Raw genomic sequence first — 17,831 nt, 5'->3', positions numbered from 1 at the left:
ATTATAATTATAACAAAGCAGCGGCGGCAATTCCAGCTGCAACCAACAAACCATAGTTGCTAGAGACTCCCATAGCGGCACCGGTTGGAACTGGTGGGATGGTATGGTTGGAGTGGTTCGAGTCATTCCTACCTGATGTGGTCAAGGTAGTTGATGTGTGGTTGGTGTGAGAACTGGTTGTGTGAGGAGGTTGAGTGGTAGTTGGGCTCACATGAGACGAAGTAGATGGAACAGAGGAAGTTGGGGCATGGGAAGAACTGGAAGAACTGGAAGAAGGAACTGGGTGACTAGCTACGGAAAGTACCACAGCTTTGCATCCACTAGCTTCGTAACTCTTTACTTCCCAAACACCGGTCCTAGTCTCACAAGCATAGAATGTAGTACCTCCAACGTTGAATCTGAGGTTACCGGCAACGATTCCCCAATCTTTGCCTCCTTGGTCTTGTGGCAAAAAAGTCAAAGAAGTGCCAGCTGCAACATCCCAACCAACGTACTTGGAAGCATCTGCTGCATCTACCAAGAAACCAGATGGCTCATACAGGATCAAATCTAAGGGGGTACCAGCAGCATTTGGTCCAGCCTCAAAATGAGACCCTCCGGATCTCAGTCCTGAGTTGATACCATCACCAACAACGGTGACAGAGATTCGCTGGTCGGCCAAGGCGACGGACAAAACTGAAAGCAAAGCGGAAATTTTCAAGTAAGACATGGCGTTCAAGTAGTCTATATTATTAGTGAAGAATTTGGAATTGAGGGAAATTCTTGGTCTATTTGTAGTCGAAAATATCCACTAATAGCTAAATGGCATTCGCTTCAACACATGGAGGGGGTTTAATGCATGATATGCAGGCGAACAAACGTTTCCTGCATTTAAGAGCAAGCCATTTTTGGTAAGTCCTCATGCCCTTTTTGGAAGTTGAATATCTGTCTAAAGCAGACAAAATAGAGCAAACTTCAGCAAGAACATTCTCTGGGTGCTTATGACCCCTAACCAAGTCGGTGTTGTTCCTGGAAGATTAACCAAAGTATCTTCTTGTTTGGACCCATTATCTAAAAATAGATTGATGTCTACGATGTATCTCGGCTTCCCGTGCAGTCAATTTTTTCGTCATACATGCAAGAGATCATGTGACTAAGGAACACTACCGTCAGGGTCGGTCCGTTCGGGAAATTCCGCTACTGAGTTGTCCACGCAAGTGAACTAATTGAGAGAAATATGCCAGAACCTTGACGCAAGATATAGGGAATACCAGCTTGATACTGTATACTGTAATACGTTAATTCTCTGCAGCCGGGATCGCCATGATGGCTGGTTTCCTTGATCATTCAACTGCAGATTAGTAGAACGTGGGACTGTCACAATTAGTGTGGGATTGTCAATGGCTGGGGTTGAGATTCCTGATCAGGAATGGGTGCCATTGAAAGCACCAATGAAGTCAAAATAATCTTATTTCCATACACGATACGTAATCATAATCCGAAATTGCTCATTTCTCAAAGCCGGTTGATGTGGCCTTGGCAGCCTCGTTAACTTTATTCAGCAAATCATCAGAAACATTATTGTTGGTGACGTATTTTTGAGCCAAAGGCTGGATCACACTCTTGTAAACGACGGCCGAGCCCTTGGTGGCAGGCAGAACCAACCACAAAAGGAAAATTGTCTTCACAAACCAGTAAAGAGGAATCCAATAAAGGATGGCCTTCGACCAAAATTCGATCACATTGAGGAATGCAAAGACCACCCAGTAAGTGAGAAGCTCAGTATCATCTTTGGTGCCTGTGGTCTCCAAAGCCTTCAAGGAGTAATAGCCTGGAACTACAAATCCGGCAATGTTGGACAGCAGTTGGCCAATTCCTCCAATGTTGAGAAAAACTAAAAATCCGTAAAGGGAGGCACCACCCAGTACTGCGTAGGATCTGGGCAATTTGGCCTTGCTTTCGAATTCATCCAGAATTCCAATCTTGGAGAATTGCTTGTCAATGTTGCTTAAAAACTGTTGTACTTGTGACATTTTTTTTCCAGTGTGATGGTTTAACGATTTGCACGCAGAGTAGATCAAGGGGATTAATTTGTTAGGGCAATTTTGGTTCGGTTCGAAGTTTGACCAGGCTTGCGATGTATCAAATCTTGAGTCGCGCAAAAAATGGACAGCAACTTTTTACCGCATTAGTATATAGTGGGTCATTTTATATTCTATTAGTTAGGGTATTTTGTCTGTCTAAAGAGTGGAGGCAGATGAAAATTCAAATTGCTTGGTGACAGCTTGTCCAACTGTACTGTAACCTAGCTTAGCACGCAGCTTGATTTTGCTTCCTTCAGCACCAGTGATCTTGAACGTTTGGAGGGCACTACCTCCTGCTTGAAGAGTCGTAGTACTGATAGGAGAAAGTTGAAGCTTTTGGGACTTTGGCACTGCTAACAGTAATGAAAGGGCAGAAATATTGTTCGAACCCTTATTCGATATATGAGCTTCCAAGCTAGCTGCTCCTCCCCCATTTTCAACTGTAATGAAGCCGACAGATATATTTGCATCTTCAAAAGCTACGACCACGTTCACTTTTGGAGCCGCAACTGAAGCACTTGGGGAGAATAATAGATCATCTAACAAAAGATCATTGCCTTTGTTGACCTGCGGTGTAGCTGCGCTATTAACGGGGTTTGGTGTATTATTGTTTGGCTTGTCTCCAAAGATATCAGACAGCAAGTCTAAACTATTCTCTGGTGTGCTAACACTCTTAGTGTTTCCATTTGAAATGGTGGGAGTATCAACATCCTCACCTAAAAGATCCAACAAGAGATCATTGGAATCTACGAGTTTGGCCTTGTTTTGTGTCTTTTTGTCTGAGGTTAGCATCAAGGAGATTGATTGCTTCTCCTTCATTGGAGGAGGAGGCATCTTAGCGAGAATTCCTTTCTTGATACTCATAGGTTGGCTAAATATTTGAAGATACTCCATTGCTCTTGTCTGAATCTCCAAGTCCATATCATTTGTTTTGGATTTCAACAACTGTCTCAACTGCTCTATCGAGCCTGGATCAGTAAGTCTCACAGAAAGCTTCAAACAAGCAGTAAGACAATATCCGATCAAGTGGGTATTTTTGGATTCGTCATCATATGAAGAAAAATTAATGAACCTTGCTAACAGCTGCACAATCTTTGCACTTGGAATCGATCCTTCAATCAAGTCACCATATTCTCCCACACACCAGGTAGTAATTAGGTTGAGTCCATATTGGGTCTGGTCTTCAACACTAGCCTTAAATAGCTCTGCTGTTATAAACTTAATTAACTCCCTATCTTTGATTTGGATGGTGAGACCTATAATATTGGATGAAACATCGGGAGAAATGTAGTTTCCTGCGTACTTGAGCATGGTAATGAGATTTTCAAAAAACCATTTCTCGTTTGGTGCATACTGCTCTGCAACTAGTGTGAACTGTGTGGTCACATATGGCTTGAGATCAGTGTCCGAGTTTTGCAAAAATGTTAACAGTTCCTTGGCGAGTAACCTAATGTTTTGTTTGTTTATAATGGCGAACGTAAGTTCCAAAGCCCTACGACGAATGGAAATGTCGCCATCTTGCAAACAGGCAACAATAGTAGCTCTATGCCTCTGCACAGCTTGAGGTTCAAGTTCGAGTACACTCAGCAGTGTGTTGAGTGCAACATATCTGGTATTATTATCTTTGGATTTCAAAAACTTTGCAAGGATGTTGACTCCCAAAATTTTCAGTGAAGAATCAGGATTGATTCTGAAAATAGACCTGACAGCTTCGTATAGGACAACATTGCCAGAATTTTTACCGGTATCAATCTTGGAGGCTATCTGAGTGAGGAGATCGTGGTATGCTTCCACATGTGGGCAATTGTGGTCGCTCTCAAAAAGCATTGTCAGTGTCTGCAGTAAAGAAACGCACAAGAACGGATCTGGAACACCGCCTACATCATACTCTGGTGAGTAACCTGTAGTCACCAACATTTTCAAGTGATAAAGCAACTTTGGAACAAACTCAGACAATGTAGAATGGGATGTTGAGTCAGTTTCGTGGATCACCCTGGCCAGCTGGAGACCACCAAGCAAAACAGCGTGGTTCTTATCGTCTAGTAAAGATTCAACTTTGGGCAAGAATACTTCAACCAAATCAGGTTCCTTTTCAATCAATTTTGCAGCAACAATTGCAGCTTTCTTCCTCAAATATGCATTATTTCCATCCAAATGGGCTTCCACGACAGTGTAAAGGTCACGAGCCATATCAGGAGATGCTATGTTCCCTAATGTAGTCAATGCTGAACTGACAATATACTGATTTGTGCTGTTAATGTCATTGTCCAAGGAATTGGTTATCAAAGTAATTACTTCTTGGTTCTCGTCTAATAATAACATCGTTGCTAGATATCCCAGTCTCTTGTTGGAAAACTGCGGGGTCGCAACCAATTTCAGGCATTCAACTTGGCCAAAATGAGTAGGCTCTCCCATTATATACAAATACAGCAGCTTCTGTATGTTCTTCTTCCGAGTTTGGTCATCCAACTGGACATTCCTGAAAGAAGTCCTGATTTTGGCACTTTCCTTCCGAATGACCGCTCGTTCCTCAGCGATAGTCTTGGAATTTCGAACAGACTTGATGAATTTTTTCAAACCTCCTGCCATCTCTTTTCTGAATTTGATATTTGGATTGAACTAAGTGGATATCTGCGTGTTTTGTTTGGGAACCTCTTTGGCTGGAGAGAGAGAGTTGATTTTGGTGACAAAGCGAGAACGAGTGAGAACCGAGAAAGGAAAACCGATGCTCAAATGCCGATGCTGGATGTTGGCCAAGGCTCGGGTTGCCTCCCAAGGTCGTGTCCAAACTAATTGAGAATAGGGTGCTTTTATATCTACTAGGCTTTCCGATTAGAAAACCCATCATTCTTAGAACCTCCCCGAGGAAAAGAACTTTTCTTTTCATTTTACTTCAAGTCTATAAAAGCACCTTTTATTTACCCCACCATTCAATATAGATCTTCCCCGTTAAGATAAAAGACCAACCATCATGTGTTGTTGTGATTGCCTATTGGTTATAATAGCTGTGTTCTTCCCCCCGTTCCCGGTGTGGGTTAAGAGAGGACTCTGTTCAGCAGACTCAGTGATCAACATTTTGCTGTGTATCCTGGGATATCTGCCGGGTCTACTACATTCATGGTATATCATCTCCCGGTATCCGGAAGCTTACTACGTCGATTTGGACCCAGAGCTGGGTCAGGCTGGTGTGATTTACGTCAATCCTCCAGTCGAACGAGCAATTTCTCCTACAACGGTTGACAGACCATCGAGCAGACAGCAGTGCCTGCACCAGGGAAGCAATGGAGGATTCAACCCCCACTACGGAGCAACGTACATTCCCACACCCGCAGAGTCACCTCCAAGTTATGACAGAGCCCTCGAAGAAAGAACGGAGGGCAGCAGTTCCGGAAAGAACTAAGAACATCTATTTCCCTACCTTCCCCTTTAATAATTTGCTGGTTGCTTATACCCTTTAATACTTGAACATATGTACAGTAATTAACACTCCGTCAGAATTGATTATTTAACTGATTATCATGGCGTAATTTTGTAGTAGTATTTGCCTTTTCTGCTCTACGCACCAGCGATCAGCCTCCCCAAAATAGTCTCCTCTCTTCGCGCGCGCAAAAGGGTCGGGGCTTCGAACTTATCGCTCCGTCGTCCTCTACCAAGTTCCGCTACATCAGATATCGATACTTTTACGTCCAATAGCCACACAAACTAGAATCCAACGGTTGATTTGTTTGAGAGGCCGTCCAACTATCTGTTCATTTCCAACTTGTATATAAAAAGCTGATTTTTTTCCCTCTTTTTTTGGTCGTCAAAGATTTATTTTCTGTCTTCCATTTTGTTTATCAAACGAAATTCCACCCCAACTTAGAAATTAACCCGTTGCCAAGAGACCAGCAACCTGTGTAACTCAAGAACTCATGTCAGTGGATGAAAATATATCGTTGAACCCTTGGGATAATAAGTCAGCAGGCGCTTTCTCAAAAAAGTCTGTCCCATCCATTTCGCCATTTGATATGGCTCCCTCTTTGAATGGAAACACTTTAGGTAGCAACTTCTTCAACAGCACTTCTTCCATTGGAGCAAACAACATTCCAAAGGGATCGGCTGTTGTCAGTGATACTGAAAGCGATGTATTTGCGGAATCCCCTCTGGTAGGCCTCAACAAAGGAGCGTTGAGTGCTATCAGCGCTCCTTTGGGAACTTACAACAACAACAACAAAAGCAATGGGTTCCCAAATCAACTTTTCGGAGCCGCCTCTGTTTCCGGAGGTCAATTTTCTTCGTATGCTAATGGCACAGGAGCTTCAGCAGCCGGCAGTAACTTCTTGGAAAAGTTCGGTTCCCTTACTGAGAAAACTAGAGAAGTGGAATTCAATATGAAGTCTCTTGCGATCGGCACCAATACTGCCAAAAAAAGTGGATCCAGAAGAACCAGTTTTCTTGTCAACGAACCCTCTAACCCTTCTGGCTCTAGACACCAGTCGTTCAGTGAAAAAATTGATAGTTACCTCAGCTCTCCCCATGCCCACCGTCTATCCATCTCTTCCGATCATACTCCATCTATAACGGAACAAGAAAAGACCCATAATACTATCTGGAACCCGGCAGGCGCAACTTCATTTCATCCATCCAACACTTTTCAACCCCGTCAATATCCTCCCGTGTTTAACCCTGTTCCCTTCCCTTACTCACCATATATGTTCCAGCCAATGAGTCCATTCCCCCCGATGAATGAGGTTGAATCTGAGAAAACAAAAGACGGCATTCAACCTTCAGCAACTGTTCTGAAACATCCTAAGCCAACTTCTGGTGAAGGAAGCAGCGTGTTAACTGATGAACCTGAACAGAATTTCAATAACGACGACAGAAACTGTGCTCCCATCTCTCCGTTTGTTATGCCTCCATTTTCGCCGTATGGAATGATGCCGTCAGTTTCTTTTGATGCGACGTCTCCCCCAATTCCAATGCTGCCAGAGGGAATGTCAGGACAAGTTCCGTCACCTTTTCCACAGCATTCTGCTCCCCCAAAATTTCCTGCGGCTGCTAATAATTCTGGTTCAAAACCACCAGCCAAGAACGGCAGAGCTTCCAAGAATAGACCTAGAGCCCAGCATATTTATAGAAGTCCCCTTTTGGAAGAGTTTCGTTCTAACAAGGCTGGAAAGGATTACAGATTACGGGATATATACGGACACGGTCCAGAATTTGCTCGTGACCAACATGGTTCCAGATTCATCCAGCAGCAATTGAGTAAGGCCACCAAAGAAGAAAAGGACACAATTTTTGAAGAGATCGAACCTACCTCTTACGAATTGATGACCGATGTGTTTGGAAATTATGTCATTCAGAAATACTTTGAGCATGGTAGCGAGGAGCAGAAGGCTCGTTTGTTGAAAATAATGACAGGGAAAGTGCAAAGCCTTTCTTTGCAGATGTACGGATGTCGTGTTGTTCAGAGAGCTCTAGAATTTGTGCAACTTGAACAGCAAATTGAAATTGCCTCCGAATTACAGGATAATGTTTTGCAGTTAGTAGAGGATCAGAATGGTAATCATGTTATCCAAAAATCGATTGAGAAGATATCGTTTGATCAAATTTCATTTATTTTGGAGTCCTTGAGACAGCATATTTACCACTTGTCCACGCATCCTTATGGTTGCAGAGTTATTCAACGCTTACTGGAGTATTGCAGTGAGAGCGAGCAAAAATTCATTCTGGAAGTACTGAGCAATCATATTTTCTATTTGATTCAAGACCAGTATGGAAACTACGTTATTCAGCACATTCTAGAATTTGGAGAAGAAGGCTATCGAAGCACTATCACGGAGATTGTCACCAAGAATTTGGTTATGTTTTCAAAACACAAATTTGCCTCAAATGCTGTTGAGAAATGTATCATTTATGGAAATAAGGAGCATCGCCATATGCTATTCAACGAACTACTGAAGGATAATAAGTCCTTGGAAGTTACAACTGTTGATGACAACTCGGCGTTGGCCCTGATGATGAAAGATCCATTTGCCAATTACGTTGTTCAAAAGATGGTGGACGCTCTTGATGAGGATGACAAGAAATTGTTAATTATTAAGATTAAGCAATATTTGAAACAGATTTCCAAGTCCTCTTATGCTAAACATCTTGCCAGCATTGAAAAATTGATTCTGCTAAGTGAAACCGCACTTAAGGGAATTGCTTAAAGTTTTGTTTTTATTATGTATATAAGAAATTTACTTGTGAATACTTTTTAGGTGGTGAATGAGTTGAACTCCATTCTTTCGTAGAGCTCACTATCATTTTCATGAACGTACTGGAACTTGAATCGCTTCTTTTTCTCGTCCTTATCCTCTGCCGAAGCAGCTGAATTAGGAACAGAGGGCACCATACTAATATCCAGTTGAGATAGTTGATCCAAGAAGGATTGGGCAACAACTGTATTGGAATGAGACCTAGATTGACTGTTTTCTAACCAATCAGACCCGTTTTCACCCTGCTCTTCCTTCAAATTTTCGTGGTAAACAACTGATTTATCCCTGATAGTTGTGATTCTAGAAACCCGATGAGCCCAATTCGAAATGTAACCGCCGTCAGCATTCCAAACGTTGGCGAATAAACTGGCAATTATGGTTGTATTTCTCACGAAAGCTGGCAACTCAGAAACCGAAATTAATTTGAAGTGGCTAGTAGAAAAGACGCCAGGAAGACCAGCTCTCCTGTACATCTTGATCTTGTAAAAGTTTTCAGAATGATTAGACTCATATTTGTGCAGATTCCTTGAATGTGGTTGAATAACAATGTTAATAAAGTTAAACTGGCTCTTTATCAAGTTGAAATCAAAGGGAGACTCTGAATCATTGTAGAAGATGTTAACGAAATTGTTTCCTATGTGCCTCTTTTTCATAGAGCACTGCGGATCGTCTTCGTTGTTGGGCATCAAAGTTGTAGTGTGAAAGATAAGCCTAGTAATTTGGTTACCCCAGGATATGGCGAATTCACCATCAATATCGTTTGTAGTGTCTAAACCCCCAACATAAAAAGGTTGCGAGTCTTTCAATTTGATAACATCTCCAATCTCTGTAATAAATTTATGGTAGCCGTCTGAGCCAAGAAGATTGCTAAGCACTTGTTGTTCCGTCGATTGCCCTTTACCAATATAAATTATACCTGCTTTCAAAGCAGTAACTACGGGCACTTTATCAAACAAATCGACTGATCTCTTTACACTGTCATCATTGCTCAACGGCAAGGGTTTGTTGCAAACCCTTGTGCCTAAAGGATGCATAAATTGCAAAAGTAAGAAATTTGGAGTGTAGTTGGCAGGTTTGGGAAGGTTCTCATTTTCTTCATCGTCCTTGTAAATATTGGCCGGCAATTGACCTTGGACAGAAACGCTGAACTCGCTCGTACCGATTGGTTTTCTAACTGTGATGGTGCTGTCTCCAGTTACTTTGTTTGTTTTTATGGTTAAAATTGAAATTCCAGAGATCCAGCTTGCCTCTCTGAAAAGTTCTTCTTCGTCGGAGTCACTAGTGCTTTTTTGATCCTGCTTGTCTCCTGTCCAGGTCAGATCCATATTCGAATAGGTATACCTTGAGACAAAATCTATAGTTGCCAATGCTTCGTCTGAAACATCAGAGTCCTCACTTTTCACACTGGAAGAAAGCAGGTTTCTTATTAAAAAAGGAGACAGAAACTTTCTCTCCTTCAAAGGAATAACCAAAAACCAACTAGTGATCACGTTGTAAGATAAAGCCATAATATATTGTAGCAATTGTGGAGTCACAGCAGTTGATTTGGTGGAGGGTAATTTATCAAACTCTATTTCTTGGCCATACTTTGCATAGCCTCCTTGGTTGGGCTGACTCTCATCCGAGTAGTCAGAATTCGAAAACTTGTCTTTGGCATACTCAATAAACTTGAATGCAACACCAAATACTCTCTTAAACTCAAGTAGAGAAAACTCGGACGACATTTTGGGTAACTGACACAAAGCCATAAGAAATTCTAAGATGTGGGCAATGGCAAAGGTACTAGAGATACGGGTTTGCAGAGCCGTCAGAATAGATGACAGATAACGTTTCAAAGACCTTGGTAACTCGTAACAGCAAATGACTAAAGAATGAAGACAGGGAATAGCAGTCTTTTCCCAAGAAGAAAGTCCGTGAATTAACGCAGCAACTAGCTGGTCTTGATCCTGTTTTGAAAAACACGAGTGATAGGCAACTAATGCTGAAAGGACCCTGATTGAAGCAATTTGAATATCAGTTTTGGCAACATTTTCAGGCGGATTCAACGAACTGGGTAACTTTAGCTCAAGTTGATCTGTGATTACTTTTCTAAAATCCTGAACAAACTTTGTCGAATCGTCAAAAAGATACAGATTTGATAACTGGGCGCAGAAATGAGCCAGGACATAAGAATACAGCTCCCAGTCATAGAAATTTGTGAGAATATCAAGCACAATTTGAAACCATTTTCTGACGTCCACGAAGCTGGTATCCTTACTCACACTGGTCTTTGAACACGTCACACATTTATCTAGACAATCGAATGGAATATAGTGTAACTTGTCACTCTCTGGATAGACCCACTTCAGTGATTTAGATTCAGATATGGAAGGATCAGTGGAAACATTCCTGTGCATGGCATCGGCAAGACCGTCAGTCTCGATAGGATTGGCAAAATAAAGGTCATATGTTGTTGTTGACCTTACTCTAATTAGCACCTTGAGGATGATTAGCGTGGTACTGTAAAACTTCATCTTGATCCCAAAAGTTGCCATCTTCACCAGGGAGTCATATAAAAGTAACACCTTATCATTATCCCGATACTTAATTGTGGAGACCATAAAGAGCTTACCTATGAGCATAGCAATAGACTTTGAAGATCGGTATACCGATTTCTCATTACTAGCTGTATCGGAAAGACGTGGATTCGCAAATCTAGACATCTGGCTGCCAGAAGTGTAACTGTATAGAGAAGTGATACTTCGTCTTCTGACATCTCTTGTGTCCTCAAAACGTTGAGTCAGATTAGAAATTAATTCTTTAAACGAGTCATAATCAATCTCTCGGCATAAATCAATACAGCAATCTATGATTCTTTCTTTTAATTTTTCATCACTGGCTGAAACGTCATCTTCAAACTTCAAGAAGAGTATATACAGGTAGGTTGAAACAAATGTGTTCTCCGTTTTTAGTTGAATAGTGTATGTACAGGCATCTTTCACCACCATAAATGCCTTTAATCTGGTGGTAAGGGATAGATTTTTGTTGATAAAATATCTCTGCAGAATATCGACAGAATTTTTTTCCCAATCGACATTGAATTCGTAACATAATAGATTTTTCTCATAATATTCGATGACAGTGGTGGCATGAGAGTCAGAAAGTCTCCTGAAGCTATTATTAAAAAAGTTCATACAATTGTCTTTCATTCCCAGCACCTTGCCAGTCTCTGAAAGGCGTTGCAAAACAGAAAGAAGAGAACTTACTAAGCGATAGTAGTCGTCGGCATCATCATCATCCTCGTCATATGAAAAATTGACCAGGTTGTCAAAACATCGCCACAAAGAACTGTCTGAGTTAAACCAGAACATCGAGCCAAAAATCTTGTAGTAATCAGAAGAAGTGTTCAGTATCTCTAGAAAAAAATTCAAAAGAGCTACTTTAACAACTAAACTTGGAATCTCCGAGGACTTCTCCCAAGATTCTAATAAATGACTCATAGATGTGTCAAGAAACATGTTCAGTCGGTCATTTCTATGTTTGTTCAAAGCTCTACCGTCAATTTCTTGCATAATCAATAGTTTCAAGAACTCCAAGCAGCCAACTATAACATTCTCATTCACCTCTGAAACGAAATGAGTTTGATGAATCAATTCACAGATGGCAAAAATGGTGGGAATGGTTGTTTGAGAGTTTTGGATCAACGTGTCTAATATTCGAATTACCTTATGTCTAAGCTCTTGAAACTCTTCCTCTTCTGAAGTGTACACTGTTGCCAAAGTGGAAATAACTGAGGTTAACTGATCCATGGGAAAGACACCATATAAGGATAATGTCTCAATAAAGAATAAACATCTTTCTAGAATAGAAGTATTGGTAGTTATCTTGGTAAAAGTAATGACTTGTGAAAGAAAGTGTATAATTTCAAAAGATTCAAAGCTGTTAGAGTTGAACTTGATGCAATCAGTAATATATACCAATATCTGACATAATGTTTCATCGATGTTCTCCGTTGATTCATTCTTGTGAGAAGCGGATCTCAGTGAACTTTCCACAATAGCCATTGCTTGACTCAAAAATTTACCTAACGGTTTCTTTTCATACGTGGCAAGCAAGTGTATATCAGTTCCATTGATTGTCAAAGTTGTCAGTGCTTTCAAAAACAAGTTAAAGTGCCTATCCAATCCGCTGGGAGTGAACGTACAGTAGCGAAGAATATCATCATAGTACATGATTGTTGATGATATTGCACTTTCATCCAGTTTTATACACAGAATCAGCATATTTAATGCAGCTACCCTCGTATCGTCAGGGTTGTTGGAACCTAATAAATCCTTCACCAGGTACCAAATTTCTGGGATTGAAGACACAGAGTAGCTTCCAATAGACTCATACAGTTTAAAAAGATGCTCAGTCCTGCTCTGAGTAGAGCCTTGACTGACTTTTTCAAGCAGACCCCTTTGGGTTGGGTCTCCTCCTATTGTTAATGGATTTATTTGAACTGACTTCTTTCCTGAAGTCGATGTAGAGCTTTTGAATGATTTTGTAAAGCTTTTCAGGACATGACCAAACCCAGTACTAGGTTCTGGCGGATCATGCTTTAATGAGTGCATAGTTACTCAGTTTAGCAGTAGTCCTTATATGGTAGATATGATGGGCTTCGTAGCAAATCTGATGTCTGAGTGAAGTGTGTATTTCTCGAACCCCCTACTTTTTTTTTTTTGCATTGGGTCTGAATAATATTCTCTAATCTTGGGGTGGATGACGATGAGCTGCTGCAAATTACTCTCTAACCCTTTTTCCAAAGCCAGTCCGGTTTTGCATTTATGTTTCAGCAGGTACCGAGAAGTTTAGTCAGTAACATCTAACTACGTTGACCCCCTTTCTTTGCCAAATATGTCATTTCTTTTCAGATGAAAACTGGTGTGATTATATAATCAACACCATCAAAATTCTCTCACTTTGACCGTAGTTAATAGTACCGTCTTCTTGTTGTCCCATATCATGCCAAAAGCCATTCTTCTGAAGAATAAAACTACACCGAAGGATCCTTATCTGGAGAACTTCGTAAGTAGTGGCTACTCGACCGATTTCGTACCACTTTTAGATCATATTCACATGGAGAAATCTGAGATCATCGCATTTCTCAAGACTGACTACTTTTTGCATAAAACTTTGGCGTTTATTATTACGTCCCAAAGAGCTGTAGAAATGCTGAATGAGTGTATGCAAATACTGAGACGTACTGATCCTGAAATTACACAAATCATCTATAGTAAACCTGTCTATACAGTTGGCCCTGCCACCTACAGAATACTTGCGGATGCTGGCTTCGTGGATCTACGAGGCGGAGATAAGGCAGGAAACGGATCCATTCTAGCCCAGATAATTTTGAATGATGACATTTACACTGGAATTGAAGATTCTGACAAGCATATAACGTTTTTCACGGGAGAAACAAGGAGAGACATAATTCCCAAATGTTTACTCTCTAACAACTTTCAACTTTACGAAAAGATTGTCTACAAGACTCTTCCTAGGGATGATATCGTGACTAGATTCAAGTCTGCCGTTGACAGCATCGACCAATCGCAAAGAAGTTCCAGTTGGGTGGTCTTCTTTTCGCCTCAAGGAACAGAGGACATTGTAACGTATCTTCAACACACCAAAGACCAATTTAATATTGCATCTATCGGGCCAACCACAGAAAAATACCTTCTAAGCAAAAACCTGAAACCAAAAGTTGTGGCACCTAAGCCAGAGCCTATCTCTTTACTATTGTCTATACAAAAAGTGCACTAAAGACAAAATGAGCCTTACTTCAAAATGAGACTGTTGTTGCGTTTTTGGACGCACTAACCACCAAAATACTTTCGGAACCATTCTTGTAATCCACCTCATATCTCAAAGACTCACCAGGGTCTCCATGTTTGATTTCGACTTTGGGAAGCAAAAGTTGTCCGGTCTTCAAGGGTATCAAAACAAATCGCATTTCATCAAAGGTAGTTATATTTTTCCCTCTGGAGAAATCCACCTCGTAAGTAAATGTGGTAATTCCGCTAATCAACCAAGTATCAGAATCCTGGACTTCCAAGGAAAAACAATACTTTTTATTTATATTTCTGTTCAATTCTACTTTTTTCTCTTCCCCTGTAGTTTTATCCACCGTTTCTTTATCATCATTCGATAATTCTGAACAACTTTCTTGCTTTCCAAAGTCCATATCGGACCATCTAGTATCCGTCTTGAGTTTTAATGCGAATTGTATAGGCTCTTCCACCCTGAAATCTTGCACATTTTGCTCTATAGGCTCAAAATCGACAACGTGTAAGATATCGATCGACGGCATAGGAACATCAATAAAAAGTTCCATTGAAACTACCGAATGATCGTCGGCATATATTCCGTGAGCAAGTATGTCCAAGAAATGATTAACGGCTCTGAAAAGGTTCTTGTCTTTATTCTGGAATTCTGCCATCAGTTGATCCTGCCATTGAGGGACTGATTTTGATTTTACGATCTTTTTGTTGTAATAAGTTAATTCATCAAATTCTAAGTCATCACAAATAGATTCCACCAAAAAGAAGTAGTTGAGTAACTTTTCCTCAGTCAAAATTTGCGTCAACCGAGCTCTGGAGTACTTTCGACATTCCAATTCGATACTTCTGTAAGTCACTTTCAAACACAAATTTTGAACAGAACAATTCTCAAATGGCTCGAGAATGTAAAACACAGATACTCTTTGCTCGTAACTTGCAAGTATAGAATCTGGAATATAACCTGTGGTTATTCTGAAAGTTGCATCTGTTTCGGTTTTGGAATCCGGAGAATAGAACTTTGTATCTGAAATTATTAGATATTTATCTTGCGTTGAGGTGCCTATTGTGAAATTGGAGTAGAGAAACCTGTCCTTGAATAGATCCTGCACAGAAACAGCAATCGATAACGATATGTTAAGATTTCTCTGATAACTGTTGCTAAATTCAAAACCTTCGGTTGATTCATACCTGCAAGTGACATTGAACAACACTTTTGTGTCATATTCCACTCTTGAATAAGGTATAAACAGCTCAAGGTGACTATTCCTTTTGATGGTGCCATTCAAACGAATCGGTTTTAAGAGACTGCCAGCAATTTCCAGAAGCTCAAAAGAAACTTCCTCGCCATTGTGCACTAATTTCATTCCTTCCAAAGTTTGGTCAATTTCTGTTTCCGTAAAGTCAAAAACAAGGTTTTGAATATCCTGATCTCCAGTGTAACAATTCACAAGAATTCTTTCCATATTCAGCTCTCTCGTAGTTGGTAGATCCACTGACAATATCGTATTCTTCGTTTGAAGATCGTTTGTGGTCAACTGTTGATATAGCAGAATGCGACTAGTGGAAAACCAATCACTAAACGATTTGACAAACTTGAGTTTTCCCATGTAACAGATCAGCTTCTTAACAACAAACTCATCATTGATAATCTGCCTACTGGTGAGTAAAATCTTATCGTTTTTCAGCTCCACAGAATCAATCTCAAAAGCAAGTCTTTTCTTTCCATCGTTGGACTCAAGATGCAGTGACATCTTATCAAATACTAGCCGCTCATTTTCAGACTGGACGGTGTTATACAACGTTATCTCAATGGAATACGTGTCAACAGTGTTAACTATTTGATTAGTACCAACTGAAACGGAACAAAAATTTGTCAAATCATATTCAGTTTCTGGAACATTGTCAATTCGCTTCTTAACTTCTTTCACGCATTGGTCTGCTTGCGACGGTGCTAAGGAGTTGGTGGCAAACAACTGAAGATATGAGCCCAAAAACAACAAACTGTCTTTCTCATTTGTCTTGTGCAAACAATCGATGTACACTTTCAAGGCGTATCCGCTTACAAAATTCCAACCCTGTTCCTTAAAATAGTAAATTGCATCATGAATGATAGTTCGGGTTTTCTCATAGTCACCTTTTTCGTAGGCCATTATGGCCAGTTCTGTGGTCAAGGTGTCAGCAGTCCGTCTTCGATTATTACAGTCAATAAAATGCTGGATGGTGAGCTCTGTGAGCTCAATGAAATGATTTTGGAAAGATTCTTCAGAGGAAAAAAACTGCTTTAAAACTGCTGATCGAATCTTGTAATTAGTAGGGTGAACATCCCGCAGAGGGATATCTGCAACATGGTAATTGAATGCTTCGCCCAGTTTCTTAAAATTGGTTCTTTGATACAATCTTAATTCTCCACATAACTCAATCACTTGAGGAAAATCAGATAAATCTTGAACATCATCGGTATTGATGTGTTTGAAAGCCAACTCCGTTAATGACAAAATTTCAGGATGACTCAAGAATATGTCTATCAATCTATAAACCATTTCATAGTTTTGCAACTCCTCTGATTCTGACGATATTGCTAGTATTGTTGTCATGAAAGATTTAAATCGTTTGAACATTTCTGTAGTAAGCCGGGCCTTCGAAGACGTTAATGTTGCGGGAAGCTTTATCAATTGAAGGTACAAGTCAAACTCTTGCAGGAAAACTGAAGTGTGAAACGTATACTTGGTAACTGTTTTCTTCAATAACTCATCAATAAGGTTTAATTCCTGATACTTGGAAAAAAATCCATCTATATCTTGCGCCCATTCAACATTATTTTCACAAACAAACTCCTTCTTTGCCAACAAATTTTCAAAGTTTTTTCTCAGTATCTCATAGCTTGCCAACGAGTCGTTAAACAATGACATATCTTTGTATGTGGTTGCGATCAATTGTCTAAATGCTAATGGATATATTGGATTTGCAAGATTCCTTTTCAGGTTTATTTTCTGCAGAATACCTTCTAGGAACTGCAATTTAAACGTAAAATGCTGTAATATCATATCTTTAAGTCCAGATACAAATGAAGTCCAGCTCTCAGTCTCTTCCTGTTTTGTGGCATATTTTTCTTTCAACTTAATGCACCTCTCAACAGTTTCCTCAATGTCTCCTCCAAAATCAGTTTTTAACTTTTGAAAAATGGAAGTTCTGTCTTTCGTAGACGCGTCTATATAGAAGACAATTTGCCACTTAGGCTTTATTATTTTTGAATGCACTTCTGCTTTTAACCACTCCTTGACCAGAGGCCTTATCCTGGAACGATAGTCATCCAAGCTGTCGCTTCCAACGATCATGATCTTCACGGGCACACTGGCCGTATTTTTAGTTTCCAATAAAACGGAATGAAAGTACTGGTCATTATCTTCCTGTATAGTACTAGGGTTGATGTTCTTTATGGAAATTGGGACCTCTTTCACGATGTCCAGATGCAATGGTGGAAGTGATTTCAACACGCTTTGAGGCCCCAGTTTCCAATGCAAATTTGTCAAAGGCTGCTTCGACATGAGCATCTCTTCCCAGTGCTCGCTGCAGCCAAGAGGGTCATAAACACCGATCTTAATCTTGCAATCCATGGCTACTCACAGTAAGGGAAGAGGATTGTCCAAGTGATGCGTGGAAGCTGCTTGAACTTGAAGTTTGAAGAGATGAGGATAGATACTGATTATGTAAGAAACTTCCTCGCGATAGCC

The 17,831-nt window shown here is 40.4% G+C and overlaps 8 protein-coding genes across 8 annotated transcripts; 3 read left to right on the top strand and 5 right to left on the bottom strand.

Moving 5' to 3' along the window:
* Window positions 1-7: 7 nt before the first annotated feature.
* On the bottom strand, window positions 8-709 carry PAS_chr2-1_0539 (Hypothetical protein; the record flags this gene model as incomplete). The annotated part of the gene is made up of 1 exon (XM_002491407.1): window positions 8-709. The coding sequence occupies one exon, from the start codon at window positions 707-709 to the stop codon at window positions 8-10; it is 702 nt and encodes a 233-aa protein (XP_002491452.1).
* Window positions 710-1,487: 778 nt separating this feature from the next.
* On the bottom strand, window positions 1,488-2,012 carry PAS_chr2-1_0538 (Membrane protein that interacts with Yip1p to mediate membrane traffic; the record flags this gene model as incomplete). The annotated part of the gene is made up of 1 exon (XM_002491406.1): window positions 1,488-2,012. One exon carries the CDS (start codon window positions 2,010-2,012, stop codon window positions 1,488-1,490), a length of 525 nt encoding a protein of 174 aa, XP_002491451.1.
* Window positions 2,013-2,219: 207 nt separating this feature from the next.
* Window positions 2,220-4,652, bottom strand: PAS_chr2-1_0537 (Gamma-adaptin, large subunit of the clathrin-associated protein (AP-1) complex; the record flags this gene model as incomplete). Its single annotated transcript, XM_002491405.1, has 1 exon — window positions 2,220-4,652. The coding sequence occupies one exon, from the start codon at window positions 4,650-4,652 to the stop codon at window positions 2,220-2,222; it is 2,433 nt and encodes an 810-aa protein (XP_002491450.1).
* A 382-nt stretch (window positions 4,653-5,034) lies between these two features.
* Window positions 5,035-5,463, top strand: PAS_chr2-1_0536 (Hypothetical protein; the record flags this gene model as incomplete). Its single annotated transcript, XM_002491404.1, has 1 exon — window positions 5,035-5,463. The coding sequence occupies one exon, from the start codon at window positions 5,035-5,037 to the stop codon at window positions 5,461-5,463; it is 429 nt and encodes a 142-aa protein (XP_002491449.1).
* Window positions 5,464-5,974: 511 nt separating this feature from the next.
* PAS_chr2-1_0535 (Protein of the mitochondrial outer surface) lies at window positions 5,975-8,254 on the top strand (the record flags this gene model as incomplete). The annotated part of the gene is made up of 1 exon (XM_002491403.1): window positions 5,975-8,254. One exon carries the CDS (start codon window positions 5,975-5,977, stop codon window positions 8,252-8,254), a length of 2,280 nt encoding a protein of 759 aa, XP_002491448.1.
* Window positions 8,255-8,301: 47 nt separating this feature from the next.
* On the bottom strand, window positions 8,302-12,894 carry PAS_chr2-1_0534 (Hypothetical protein; the record flags this gene model as incomplete). The annotated part of the gene is made up of 1 exon (XM_002491402.1): window positions 8,302-12,894. One exon carries the CDS (start codon window positions 12,892-12,894, stop codon window positions 8,302-8,304), a length of 4,593 nt encoding a protein of 1,530 aa, XP_002491447.1.
* A 391-nt stretch (window positions 12,895-13,285) lies between these two features.
* Window positions 13,286-14,083, top strand: PAS_chr2-1_0533 (Uroporphyrinogen III synthase; the record flags this gene model as incomplete). Its single annotated transcript, XM_002491401.1, has 1 exon — window positions 13,286-14,083. The coding sequence occupies one exon, from the start codon at window positions 13,286-13,288 to the stop codon at window positions 14,081-14,083; it is 798 nt and encodes a 265-aa protein (XP_002491446.1).
* Window positions 14,084-14,102: 19 nt separating this feature from the next.
* On the bottom strand, window positions 14,103-17,714 carry PAS_chr2-1_0532 (One of 10 subunits of the transport protein particle (TRAPP) complex of the cis-Golgi; the record flags this gene model as incomplete). The annotated part of the gene is made up of 1 exon (XM_002491400.1): window positions 14,103-17,714. The coding sequence occupies one exon, from the start codon at window positions 17,712-17,714 to the stop codon at window positions 14,103-14,105; it is 3,612 nt and encodes a 1,203-aa protein (XP_002491445.1).
* Between the last annotated feature and the right edge of the window lie 117 nt (window positions 17,715-17,831).

This window comes from Komagataella phaffii, chromosome 2 (assembly GCF_000027005.1).
Source record: "Komagataella phaffii GS115 chromosome 2, complete sequence".
Classification (NCBI taxonomy): Eukaryota; Fungi; Ascomycota; class Pichiomycetes; order Pichiales; family Pichiaceae; genus Komagataella; species Komagataella phaffii.
The sequence above is the reverse complement of the archived record's forward strand: the minus strand, read 5'-3'. Positions and strand labels throughout refer to the sequence as shown.